General features: G+C 34.3%; 1 protein-coding gene and 1 non-coding gene across 2 annotated transcripts; one reads left to right on the top strand and one right to left on the bottom strand.

Annotated features, from left to right (window-relative positions):
* Positions 1 to 11,007: 11,007 nt before the first annotated feature.
* On the bottom strand, positions 11,008 to 11,810 carry LOC125869922 (uncharacterized). Its single transcript, XM_049550318.1, has 2 exons — positions 11,138 to 11,810; positions 11,008 to 11,039 (listed from the first exon to the last, which is right to left on the bottom strand). The coding sequence occupies exons 1-2, from the start codon at positions 11,808 to 11,810 to the stop codon at positions 11,008 to 11,010; spliced, it is 705 nt and encodes a 234-aa protein (XP_049406275.1).
* Positions 11,811 to 12,577: 767 nt separating this feature from the next.
* On the top strand, positions 12,578 to 12,684 carry LOC125871962 (small nucleolar RNA R71). Its single transcript, XR_007447076.1, has one exon. It is a non-coding gene; the product is annotated as a small nucleolar RNA R71 (small nucleolar RNA).
* The last annotated feature ends 336 nt before the right edge of the window (positions 12,685 to 13,020 follow it).

Below are 13,020 nucleotides of genomic sequence, written 5' to 3'. Positions count from 1 at the left end.
AATAAGGAAGATCATGCTAGTCATCTCAGAGTAGTTCTCCAAACTCTAAAGAAAAGAGAGTTGTATGCTAAGTTCTCTAAGTATGAGTGTTGGCTTGAGTTTGTGGTATTCTTAGGCCACATTGTTTCCGGTGATGGAATTAGAGTTGACACTCATAAAATAAAGGCAGTACAGAATTTGCCTAGACCCACATCTCCAACTGATATTAGGATTTTCTTGGGGTTGGCTGGATAATATTGAAGGTGCGTAAAGCGTTCTCATCTATTTCATCCCCTTTCACCAAGTTTACTTAGAAAACAATGAAGTTTCAATGGTCAGAAGCTTGTGAAAAAAACTTTCAAGAATTGAAAAAAAGGTTCACTACTGCCCCAGTATTGACCTTACCAAAAGGTATGCAAGACTTTGTTGTATATTGTGATGCGTTTAGATTTTTTTGGGTTGTATATTAATGCAGAATGACAAAGTTATAGCTTATGCCTCCAGACAGTTGAAAGTTCACGAGAAGAACCACCCAACCCATGACTTAGAGTTGGTTGCTGTAGTATTTTCTTTGAAAATATGGCGTCATTATTTGTATGGTGTTCATGTAGATGTTTTCATTGATCACACGAGTGTTCTGTATGTGTTTATTAAGAAAGAGCTTAATCTCAGATAGAAAAGGTGGTTAGAACTACTCAGAGATTAGGACATGAGTATTCTTTATCACCCAGGTAAGGCTAACTTTGTTATTGATGCCTTGAGTAGATTATCTATGCATAGTACCGCCCATTTTGAGTAAGATAAGAAAGAGTTAGAAAAAGATGTGCACAAACTTGCAGGATTAGGAGTTCGATTAATGGATTCCATAGAAGGAGGAATAGTGGTGATGAATGAGGCTGAATCATCATTAGCGTCAGAAGTGAAAGAGAAGAAAAACTAAGACCCCATTTTTCTTGAATTGAAGGAAAATGTTCATAATAAAAAGTAATGGATTTTGAACAAAGCGAAGATGGTGTATTGAAGTATCAAGGTAGGTTGTGTGTACTAAGGATGGATGAACTCCAAGAAAGAATCATAGAGGAAGATCATAACTCCAAATATTCTGTTTATCCGAGTTCCACAAAGATGTATCATGACTTGAGAGAAGTATATTGGTGGAATAATATGAAGAAGGGCATTGTAGAGTTTTTTGCTAAGTGTCAGAATTACCAACAAATTAAAGTAGAGCACCAAATGCCTGGTGGTATGACTCATAATATAGAACTTTTGGAATGGAAGTGGGAGATGATCAATTTGTATTTCATCACCGGTTTACCAGGGTCTCACAGACAGCACGACTCTATTTGGGTAATTGTAGATCGAATGACCAAATCAGCCCATTTCTTGTCGGTAAAGACTACCCATTTAGCAGAGGACTATGCCAAGTTGTATCTTCAAGAGGTAGTTAGACTTCATGGGGTGCTAGTTTCAATTATTTCAGACAGAGGTGTGTAATTACTGCACAGTTTTGGAAGTCATTCCAGAAAGCCTTGGGTTCAAAGGTTAATTAAGTACTTCTTTTCATCCTCAAACAGATGGTCAAGCAGAGCGCACTATTCAGACTCTAGAAGATGTGTTAAGGGCCTGTGTGATTGATTCCAAGGGTAATTGGGATGATCACCTACCTCTCATTGAGATTGCTTATAACAACAATTACCATTCTAACATTTAGATGTCTCCATATAAAGCTCTCTATGGGAGAAGGTTCAGATCTCCAATTGGATGGTTTGAGGTTGGTGAAGTTGGGTTGATAGGACCAGACTTAGTTCATCAAGCTATAGAGAAAGTGAAAGTTATTCAAGAGAGGTTGAAAACAATGTAGAGTCGTCATAAATCCGACGTAGATGTTAGAAGAAGGGACTTAGAGTTTGAAGTAGATTATTGGGTTTACTTGAAAGTTTCACCCATGAATGGTGTTCTGAGATTTGGTAAGAAGGGGAAGCTTAGTTCCTGGTATGTTGTTCCTTACAGAATATCCAAGAGGATTGACAATGTAGCTTATGAGTTGGAGCTACCCCAAGAGTTAGCAGAGGTTCATCCGGTATTTCATATTTCTATGCTGAAAATGTGTATAGGAGATAGGAGATCCTTCATTGATCATACCAACTGGAGATATTGGTATTAGGGACAACTTGTCTTATGATGAGATTACTGTTCAAATTCTAAATCGTCAGGTTCGAAAATTGTGGACTAAGGAAATAGCATCAGTAAAGGTTCTTTGGATTAGATTGTTGAGGAAGCTACCTGGGAAGATGAGGAGGATATGAAGAAAAGGAAGTTGTTGATGATCTTTGTTCACAAAGCGAAAGCAGTCCCATTCCATCGTAAGCCATTAATACCCTACTCAAACCATCTTTTATATCAAGGACATATCCATTCATGTGTGATCCATATATCTCAGCATGTATTTCATTCATGATTTTCTCGTCTTATTCAACATCCACACATCTCAACAAATTTAAATATAGGGTTCGTTTGTATTAAATTTCCCGCTAAAAAATAACCCACTAGCCAAGTGCCTAATAGTTCTTTTTGAGCTACCATTATCATGTTCTGGATATTTCATTTCTGCAAGAAATTGCTTTATGTCTAGGTATCGCTCACCATATGGTTCTACTTCAATTGTGTTATAGTAGTTGTGTTGGTCATGAACTTGAATTTCCAAAGGAGCGATGCAAGTTTTTCTAGAATATGGAAGCATTGAGGCCAAAGTAGCTAGGGCATCAGTCAATTCATTATCAAACCTTGGGATATATCAAAAATCAATGAACTTAAAAAATTTTCTTAGGTCTTCCACACATTGTTTGTATGGAAGAACCTTGAGGTCTTTAGTTTTCCATTCGCCTTAAGCTTGCCAAATAAGCAAATCGGAATCTACCAACACAATCAATTCTTGTACTTCTAAATCTAATTTCATATTTAGACCCATTATTCATGCTTCGTCATTTGTTCTGTCATTTGTATAGAACAAAGTCGAACTTTTGCATGGTAATGCTGCCATGTGGGCGATATGAGAATCGCCCCAGTCCTTGTGCCTTTTCTATTAACTGTTCCATCAAAGTATAATTTGCATCGTGAACAACTAATTTTTGACATATTTAATTGTATTTGTATTTGTATTTTGTTTTTGTTAATGTTATTTTTTGATTGTCTTTCTATTTTTAAAAAATGAATTGGCCCAAAGGGCTCAATTTCTTTTATTTATATATGTATAATGAATTAAGAATACACTTATCTAAGCACATCATATTAAACAACCATTTCAGCTCTTCTTACCCCAAAACTCTTCATATCACCAGTATGAGGAGTTTGGTTCTGTCGAATCAATATATTGATTCCTCTTGCAAAGTTTCTACAGGTTAAATAAGAACGATATGAATAACTAAATTCATAGAACAATTAACTTTATGTTTCGAGTGTGTACACTGAGTCGTCAAGAGTACTACAATTCTCTCTTTTATTTCCTTCTAGTCTCAATGGAGGGAAATTAGAATGACCTTTCTTTTAAGTCTTTACAAAATTTCAACCGTCCACAAATTCTTGTGTTATAGAGTTTTTCACAACATATTTTTGTAAAAATTTGAATCTTATTTGTATCGACAAATATTTTAACTCTAAGTATATGATGACAAAAACAGTGTCCGGTTCCAGTTGTCCTTTGAAAGAGTTGTATTGAATATGTTTCATCATCAGTCACAAGAGTCTTGTATTGGACTTTGTAATGAAAAGCATCAACGAGATAAAGAATAGGTGCATGTAAGTAAGAACCTACGAAGTCTAGCTAATACTTGACTTGCAACTTCAACTTCATCACCAATTTGATATATTGTTGTTTGTTGTCCCTTATATGCTATTTCTCTTATTTAAACTAAGATAAAAATCAATTCGTAATTGGTGATTTTCCTCTACCATTGAAAAAAGTCAGCACTTTTGAAAACAATTGCCTTGCATGCAATTGTGTTTGGTCACAAATATAAACTGGAGTTGTTTTTGACTTTTTATTAGTTAAATGAAATGAAAAAAAAGTAGAAATATTTTTTGTTGTTTTACAAAATTTTGAAATTTAACTTGAAAGTTATTAAAGAAAAAAAATATTTTACATGTTAAAAGAACGTGTCAAAATTTCTTACTTTTTTCAATGGCAGAGGAAAATCACCAATTAAAAATTGACTTTATCTGAGATGAAATAAGAGAAATTGTATTTAATGGACAACAAACAACACTATATCAATTAATGATGAAGTTGAAGTTGCAAATCACGTATTAGGCTTCATTGATTGTTGCTTACATGCAACTATTCTTTATCACGTTGGCGATTTTCATGACGAAGTCCAATACAAGACTCTCGTGACTGATGATGAAACATAATCAAAGCAATATTCAAACAAAGAAATCTATTATAATAGATTTTAATAATCAAATAATATAATTTCAACCAAACATAAAAAGAATATTACAAGTTACTACATTAGAAGATAAAATAGTATAAATAAGGCAGGTAGATAAGCACTTGAAACATCAAACAAAAGAACATATATTTTAAAAATTCATAGAGAAATCAGATTGTAGTAACTAAGAAATTTATGTTGTAACTAACTAAAATTGCATCAACGATTTCTTACATTGGGAAATATTACTATTATTGATTTACTGTTAATTGAATTTCTAACCTTCATCCAAAAATATGAAGGCTTGACAAAGTACATCCCCTATGTAAGCCCAAAATAAACTGATACTACTTGTTATTTGAAATTTATGTAAGCCTTCATAGATTATGCTCAGACCATTTTGTTCTTTACTTGTTTCTATAAATTTAATTTTTAACTTATATTTCCTACTTTATCTTATACGGAACTTGAAACTCTCATTTTAGATGTTTTCAGCCATAATTAATAAACTACTATTTCCCGAATTATATTCATAGTTTAAATTTAATGAGTTCAAACTTAAAGTTCTTAATATTGAATACATTATACTCTTGAATTATGTATAATGTATTGATATTAAAGGTTTCTCCCTTGCTAGATTAGTGTAGTTCATGAGATAAGACTAAGGGCCTATTTGTATAAGATTATATATTCTTAAAAGCCAAAAAAATCACAAGTTATAAATAAGCGCTTAAAAATATTTCCTTATTTAAGATAGCACTATAAAAATACTTAAAAGCTATTCCAGAATTCAAAGTACATTATGATCTAACTTTATATGGATAAAGTATTGTAGGAAGCAAATACATGCGCTTGTTCAATGGAAAGGAGGTTCCCATAGTTGGAAACACATGCTGGTGAATGGGGGGGGGGGGTTACTATAACATCACATATGGTGGGAACCTAGAGAAGACACTTCTACTATATGGAATCATAACTCGTATAATCTGGGACCTTTGCATTTACATGCATTTCAGGTGTAGACTTGCCATGCCATCAAAGACTTTGGTGACTTTCTAAAGGAGGAAGGGACATGGAACTATCCAACAATGGGAGAGCTTGTTGTTGAGTATGTTGTACATGTCCAATCTAACTTGCATCTTGCATATCTCTGTAATCAATGTGATGAAGCTTGGTGGAATGAAATTAACAATGGTAAGCTCATCGTTAAATATTTTTGGGAGCTATTGAGGTACAAAAAAGAGAAGGTTTAAGACATGGTGAGATTGTGGATAAAAAGGGTTTATTTTGAAATGCCCTTTCTTGCTCGGAGAATTTGGTTAAGAAAAATCCCTTTGGCTTCTCTAGTGCATAGATGGAACTCTGACAATTCTTGAAATTGTAGGCGTTGTATAATTTTGGAATAAGATATACTATGGAACATCTTTTTCTTATTGGATAACATGTTATAAGAATTTGGAGCCACTTCCTTACCGCTATTGGAATTGTGGGCAGTAGAAGGCAATTATAGAGTGAAGGTAATTTTCCAAGATATCCTTAAATTATTTTATAGTTTCTGTTGATGAGAATGAATACAATTATTCATGGAGGTTCATTTTCATAATTTAGAGTGCTATGGGGTATTAATGATATGATTTTAAAATTCATTCTCGTTATATTAAAAGGGAAATGTAGCAGCAACTCGTGGCCTCTTATTATCTCAGAATTGGAATAGTACAAACCTAAATTCTCTTTTAGAATTGTTAGATGGAACCCTCATCCTCCTAATTTACGGAAATGTAAGTTTGATTGGGCATCTAAAAATAATTGTGGTCCTAGTTCAGTAGTCTTTTGTATCAGAAATCATAGTGGTAATCTGGTAGTAGCTAAAGGTTTCAGAATTCTGATACAACTAACATAGTAGCGGAAGCTAGAGCTACAAGGGAGAGTCTTAATTGCTGTATTGAGCATGAAATTGCTAATATCATTATTTAGACTGACTCTTTAGTTCTGGAGAATATTTTAGATGGAGAGTGGAAAGTTTCATGCAGTGTGGCATAGGATATTAGTATAATCAGGAGATCGAGAAGATATAATACAACTAACATAGTAGCGGAAGCTAGAGCTACAAGGGAAAGTCTTAATTGCTGTATTGAGCATGAAATTGCTAATATCATTATTTAGACTGACTCTTTAGTTCTGGAGAATATTTTAGATGGAGAGTGGAAAGTTTCATGGAGTGTGGCATAGGAGATTAGTATAATTAGGAGATCGAGAAGATATATTCCGCAAGAGTAAACATGCCCTTAGAAAAGGAAATACGGTTGTAGATTTTTTTACTAATTTAGTTTTATCTTTTGCAGGTGATTTTTAGAATAACCAATTTCAAAAAAATCATAGCACAAAAAAGAGGATACTTAATCAAGCCAAATATGGTACACCATGCATAAGGAATCTTCCACACAATTAATGGAGCAAATAGTGGTATGTGTATCATAGTCCATGATCCATTACTGCTTACATATAAATTCAATCGTCTAAGGTAAAATTATCTATAATGATAAGCTAAAGTTTGATGTAAATTCAATAGATTTGTGTACTTACACATGGTGAGAGCTTGGGGTGTCCATTAGTCCCAAATCAAAATTTTAGTTTCAACTAAAAATCACCATCAACAAGGTGCATCTGTAGAAACCTACAAAAGAATGCAATATAAATTTTCTCTGATTTCATTGTGGTAGAATTGTCCAAACAATGGCTTAAATAATCGTATTAATCCTGAATGGGGTTCAATCCATTGAGACTTTGTATGGAGATAAAACTACAATGAGATAGAGCTGAAACATAGAGCCTTTATTTTGGTCATAGCATATGTGGATAGTTGATCTGTACATTTTGATGGCTAGAGTTAAGCTTCGGCGCAATAGTAGAACTTGTTTTACATGACGAGTTAAATTTACACCAAGATCTCCACTTACTAGTAGTAAATCTAACCGAGGGATTCACAACTCCCATGATGATTGGTTTTAGAGACAAACAAGGTAGAGTGATGAGATGAAGAACTAACCTTAGAGTTTTGAATGTTTCAAATGAGTGAAGGCGAGAGCAATTCCATCACCGTGTCATCGCCTGAAAACCATAAGAGGATATGCATTAAAATTCTTTTTAACATTGGAGGGAAAGAATTAAATATCTCACTTTGATTGTAGATAGAATTAAAGATCTCACCTTGATTGTAGCTTGAATCACAACAATGGAAGTGTATGAAGATTGAAATTTTAGAGGAGCGTATAAGGAAGAAACAGGAAGCTTCCGACTGTTCGTGTTCTCACTTTTCTTATATACTTTTTGTTTTTATTTTTTTTATCAGATATTTTGTACCATTTGCCTATGCTTCTGTTTCTAGACTGGATCACTTTTGGGCTCGGTTATTTGTAAATATTCTCTTTGGTTTTATGAATAAATGGGCCTCACCCGATTAAAAAGTGACTTGTTTCTTTTTAAGTAAGTCAATTCAAATAGGATCTTAAATGAAAGTACTTTCTTTATTAGAAGATGAGATACCATCCACATTAATTAGGGTAACCTCTCTCACTTATGTTTTTAATTTTTAATTACCTTTCTTTATTTAAACACCATATATGGTTAAGGATTGGTTGATTGTTGATATCCTCGTGTCAGAAATTAATTGAACAGTTAGCCGAGATTGTGAAACTAGCATCCACATATATGTCAAACTGATTTTAACTAGTGTAAAGATATGACAATTTTGAGAAAGTGCATGTTTTATTTCAAATTTTAAGGCTAGTGTGTAAGCAAAACTTACTGCACATCAGGATCTCAAATACATTAATATTACAAAGATTTGTATTATATAATAATATACCTGAAGCATGAATTACAAAACTGGTCATTTTACCGCCATGCCTTGCCCTAGCTTATGTTACCACAACCATCAATGATGGAAAAAGTGTAAAATATGTTGAAACCCTAATAGAAGGTTGGAGAACCAATTTGTAAAGGTTAATTAAGACTTTATCTACTACGTCAATCAAATCATCGGTGTACAAATGAGATCTATTCTTTATTAAATATTATCTATAGGCTTTACATTAATTTAGCCACAAATAAAATACGGGAAAATTATGCGGTTAAGAAAACTTATAATACTTAATTACTCATCATAGCTATATTTTTCTATAATTACCATTTGTGACTAACATCATACATTAATTATGTGGAATGACTTCGAGTTTGTATAATTAGTCACGTTTGTATATGTATAATTTGCCAGAATATAAAAATACATATGCATAATATACAATTATCTAACCGATATACATAAACAATTCACTTCTCTCCCACTCTATGCTCTCTCTCGCTTGCCTCTCTCCTCTCTCTGCAAATCTCGCATGCCATATATACAAATGCATTTGTATAATATACAATTATCTAACTGATATACATATACAATTCACCTCTCTCCATCTTTACCCTCTCTCACTCACCTCTCTCCTCCCTCTCCCTATCTCGCTTGCTTCTCTCTCCCAATCTTTTTTGCCATATATACAAATATATATGTATAATATACAATTATCTAACCAATATACAGATACAATTCACCTCTCTCCCACTTTTTTCCCTCTCTCACTCGCCTTTCTCCTCTCTCTCCCTATCTCACTAGCCTCTCTCCTCCCTATAACATGTAGCTACGAATTGTAATTATAAAACTATAGCTATAGAGAGTGATTAGGCTATATTTGAGTGGCTATATGTGAAAGTTCCTCATAAAATAATAAGTTACATTCTCCCACATGGCCGATTGACCACATAACTATAATATATTTAGTTTCACATATAATAAAAAAAATTTATAATGTTTATAATACATACCACAATATTAATGTAACGTCCCAAAAGTTGGGAAGTTGAAAGGATAAGGAAAATACAGATTTTTGGCACTGAAGTAGGTTCTTTGAGTCTAACCTACGAATGGTAGGAATTTCTACGAGTCGTAGGAAGGGATTCATTGACTTGAAGATGAGTTTTTGGAATTTCAAGTTTCTGAAGTTTGAACTACGAATGAGTAGGTGAAACAGTAAGAAGGTTGACGAGTGGTAGGTGGGTTCCGTAGGAAGTTTCCATACTCGATGGAATTTTTAAACTAAAACTTAGTTTTTTACAGATGGTTTCTACAGACCATAGGAATTTAGACGGACCCTGTAAAGGTCGTGGAATGTAACGTGAATTTTGGATTTCTGAAGTTAGTACTATGTTTGACTAGTGCATACCATAGGAAGTTCTACGGACCGTAGGTCCAAACCATAGGAACCATCCGACAATTATTTTTAAGGGTATTTGGGTTTTCCCTATCCTTCTACCACTAAAACTACCCTAACTCTCTCATTCACTCAAATTCCTAATTCATATCCACATTCATCTTCCTCAACTCTCTATGAAGTTCACAGAAGAAGAAGCTAGGGTTTTCAAATAAAGTCTCTTTTTTCACCATTGCTTTTGGGCTTTGATTCTGAAGGTATGTATAGTATCATTGATAGGTTACATTCACCCATTGAGTCCCAAAGGTTTCTCAATTCTCCAAATTCAATTTCATCAATTTGATTAGGTTTTCATTCAATTCCTCATGGGTTCTAGTTGTGTTGATTCAATTATTTGATTTGATCTTATTATTATGATATTGATTCAAGTACATGTTTTACAGTAGATATCACATGAACCCATGCATTTACCATGATTATTGACTATGAACTCTCAAAGACATGAATTTATGAAGAAACTATGAATCTATAAATTATGTTTTCACAAAGGTTATGCATGATTTATGAAAAGAAAGGTTTTATGATATAGGTTACTTTAAGATAAGCATCTATGAAATTGTGAAAGGATTTTGTCACATATTAAGGAATCATGTTTGGTGAAAGGTTTTCTCACACATTGTTCTCAAAGACATGAATTTATGAAGAAACTATAAATCTATAAATGATGTTTTCACAAAGATTATGCATGATTTATGAAAAGAAAGGTTTTATGATATAAGTTACTTTAAGATAAGCATCTATGAAATTGTGAAAGGATTTTGTCACTTATTAAGGAATCGTGATTGGTGAAAGGTTTTCTCACCCAATATTGATTCAAGATTTAATGAGCTACTCTATGATATTTTAAGCTTGGATTAATAACTTAATTTGTCACGCCCTGAGGCTACCCACTAGACGCGAACAGGGGACCTAGGATTACTAGTGACCCCAAGCTAACCATGTTGGCATAACATGAGCATACTAATAGTAAACTGAAGTAATAAATGCTATGAGGAAGTTAATCATAGGATAAATCTGAAATAATGGGGAATACCCATATACTAAATCTGAATAAAGAAATCTGAGAGTTCAATAACAAATGAAATATCAAACTCGAAAGCTTAGCTGAATCTAAACTATGTCTAAATGTAGCCTCTAACTGACTAGAAGTGTTGGGACATGCCCCAACTAAATCTAGCAAAAATGAAACTAAAGACTAAAAGCATAACAGACAATTATGTCACTCGTCCTCGAAGAATGAGCACTCACCACTGATGTTGCTGAATAGGAGATTGGGAACAAATCTATGCGTGATCGTGAAGCTGAGAACCTAAATCTACATCACGAGAAGATGTAGCGCATAGTATGCGTCAGTACTTGAAAGGTACTGAGCATGCAGGATATAATAAAGTTGAACAATAATCATAACTGAACCAAAGCAAGATGTCATATAATATCCCCCTGGATTTTTAGTTGATCGGTCTGCCATCAAGAGTCTCATAGTTGTAGCCTTTGCTTCATCCAAACCGAGTTGTTTATAGATCATGTATGGCATTAGATTGATACTTGCTCCCAAATTGCATAAGACTTTGGCAAATTGGAGCATGCCTATGGTGCATGGGATGGTGAACGCTTCAGGATATTCTTTCTTTTTTATCAGCTCAGTAGTCATAATTGCACTACAACTATGAGAAACTTCGATCATCTCAAAATCCAAGCTATTTTTGTTTGTGACTAACTCCTTCATAAACATGGCATAACCCGACATTTCCAACAATACTTCCACTAGAGGGAGATTAATAGATAGAGTCTTGAACACCGATAAATTTTTTTTGAACTTCTCATCTTCATTCTTCTTCTTGAGGCGTTGGGTAAATGGAGGAGATATTTTGGGTAAAGGCTGCTTAACTTTTGGGCTTGGCATGTGTTTCTCCACATCACTTTGCGGCTTCTTGGCAATGTCTTGATGGATGGTTATTTCTTCTTCCTCTATACCTTTGCCTTCTTCATGCGTGTGCACTTTTTCATTTCCTGTGACATCACTTATTGCTTCTTTTCCACTACGAGTGACCACAACCAGCTCTCTATCTTCATCGTGCATTATCATTTTTTGTTTTCAATTGTGTTGAAAGTAAACTCAACTAACCATCAAGTACCTTTATTTCATCAGTATGAGAGTTTACTTTATTGTTTAATGATGAAAAATCATATTTCATCCCTTTCAATAAATCATTCGAGACTTCAACTTTATCAAGAATGCGTAAAGGCAAATCATTCACCCGGGGACTACTTGGACTCCCTCTCGATTTTGGGCTCTCACTTGAGTTAGTGTAGTCCTCTTCATAATAATCCTCCCTTCTCCAATAATCACTCTGCTCGGACCAATCTTGATGGTATCTCGTTTTCTCTTCCCCCTTGTTATAGTTCCAACCTTGATTCCCACCTTGCTGTAAATAGCATGGGTGGAAACCCTCCTCGCATCTCTTGGAGTTCCAACCTTGATTCTCCCCAGGCTTTGAATAGCCCGAAGAAGAACCCTCCTCAACTCTAAAAACTCCAATTGTCCCCTTTGATTTTCCCGCATTCTCCATCATATGCTCTTGTAAAAGCTCCATCTGGGTCAACATTTTCTTGATGTTTGCATCCCTTTATCTTTCCTTATCAATTTATTCATGTGTCATTCTAAAACAGAGAGGTGAGATTTGAACCTCTTGAGTGTACCTAGATTGATTTATCTTTGTCATATCATCAAGAAGAAATGAAGCTACCTCAAATGATTGTAACATTATCCCCCCTCGTACCAATTGATCAGCCACTCCTTTATTAACCGAATCAAGACTCCGGTGAAAATATTGGAGTAGCAGCTCATTTCGTAGCCCATGAGATGGGCATTTAAGGAAGAATTTCTTAAACCTCACCCACGTTTCATGGATGGGTTCATCTTCCCATTGCTTGAAACATTGAATGTCATCTCTAAGTTTCATCATCCATGATGGGGGGAAAGAATCTTGTATTAAATGTTACAATCAACTCCTCCCATGATGTGATAGAATTGTTTGGTAACTCGACCAACCACTTACTAGCTTCCCCCGTTAAAGAGAGTGGAAATAATCAAAGAAAGATTGACTCTTGTGACATATTTTTAAATGAAAACGGGCTGCACATCTCTATAAAATTTCTGATATGCTCATGCGGGTCTTCGTGTTCTAGCCCCCCCATTGTGTCCCCTCATTTGGAGGAGGTGAAGAGTTATGCTAGTGACCTCAAATATTTCATTCCCTTTGGCTTGTGGTATGCATATTGCGCTCATTTCACCA

This window comes from Solanum stenotomum, chromosome 7 (genome assembly GCF_019186545.1).
Source record: "Solanum stenotomum isolate F172 chromosome 7, ASM1918654v1, whole genome shotgun sequence".
NCBI classification, from domain to species: Eukaryota; Viridiplantae; Streptophyta; class Magnoliopsida; order Solanales; family Solanaceae; genus Solanum; species Solanum stenotomum.
The sequence above is the reverse complement of the archived record's forward strand: the minus strand, read 5'-3'. Positions and strand labels throughout refer to the sequence as shown.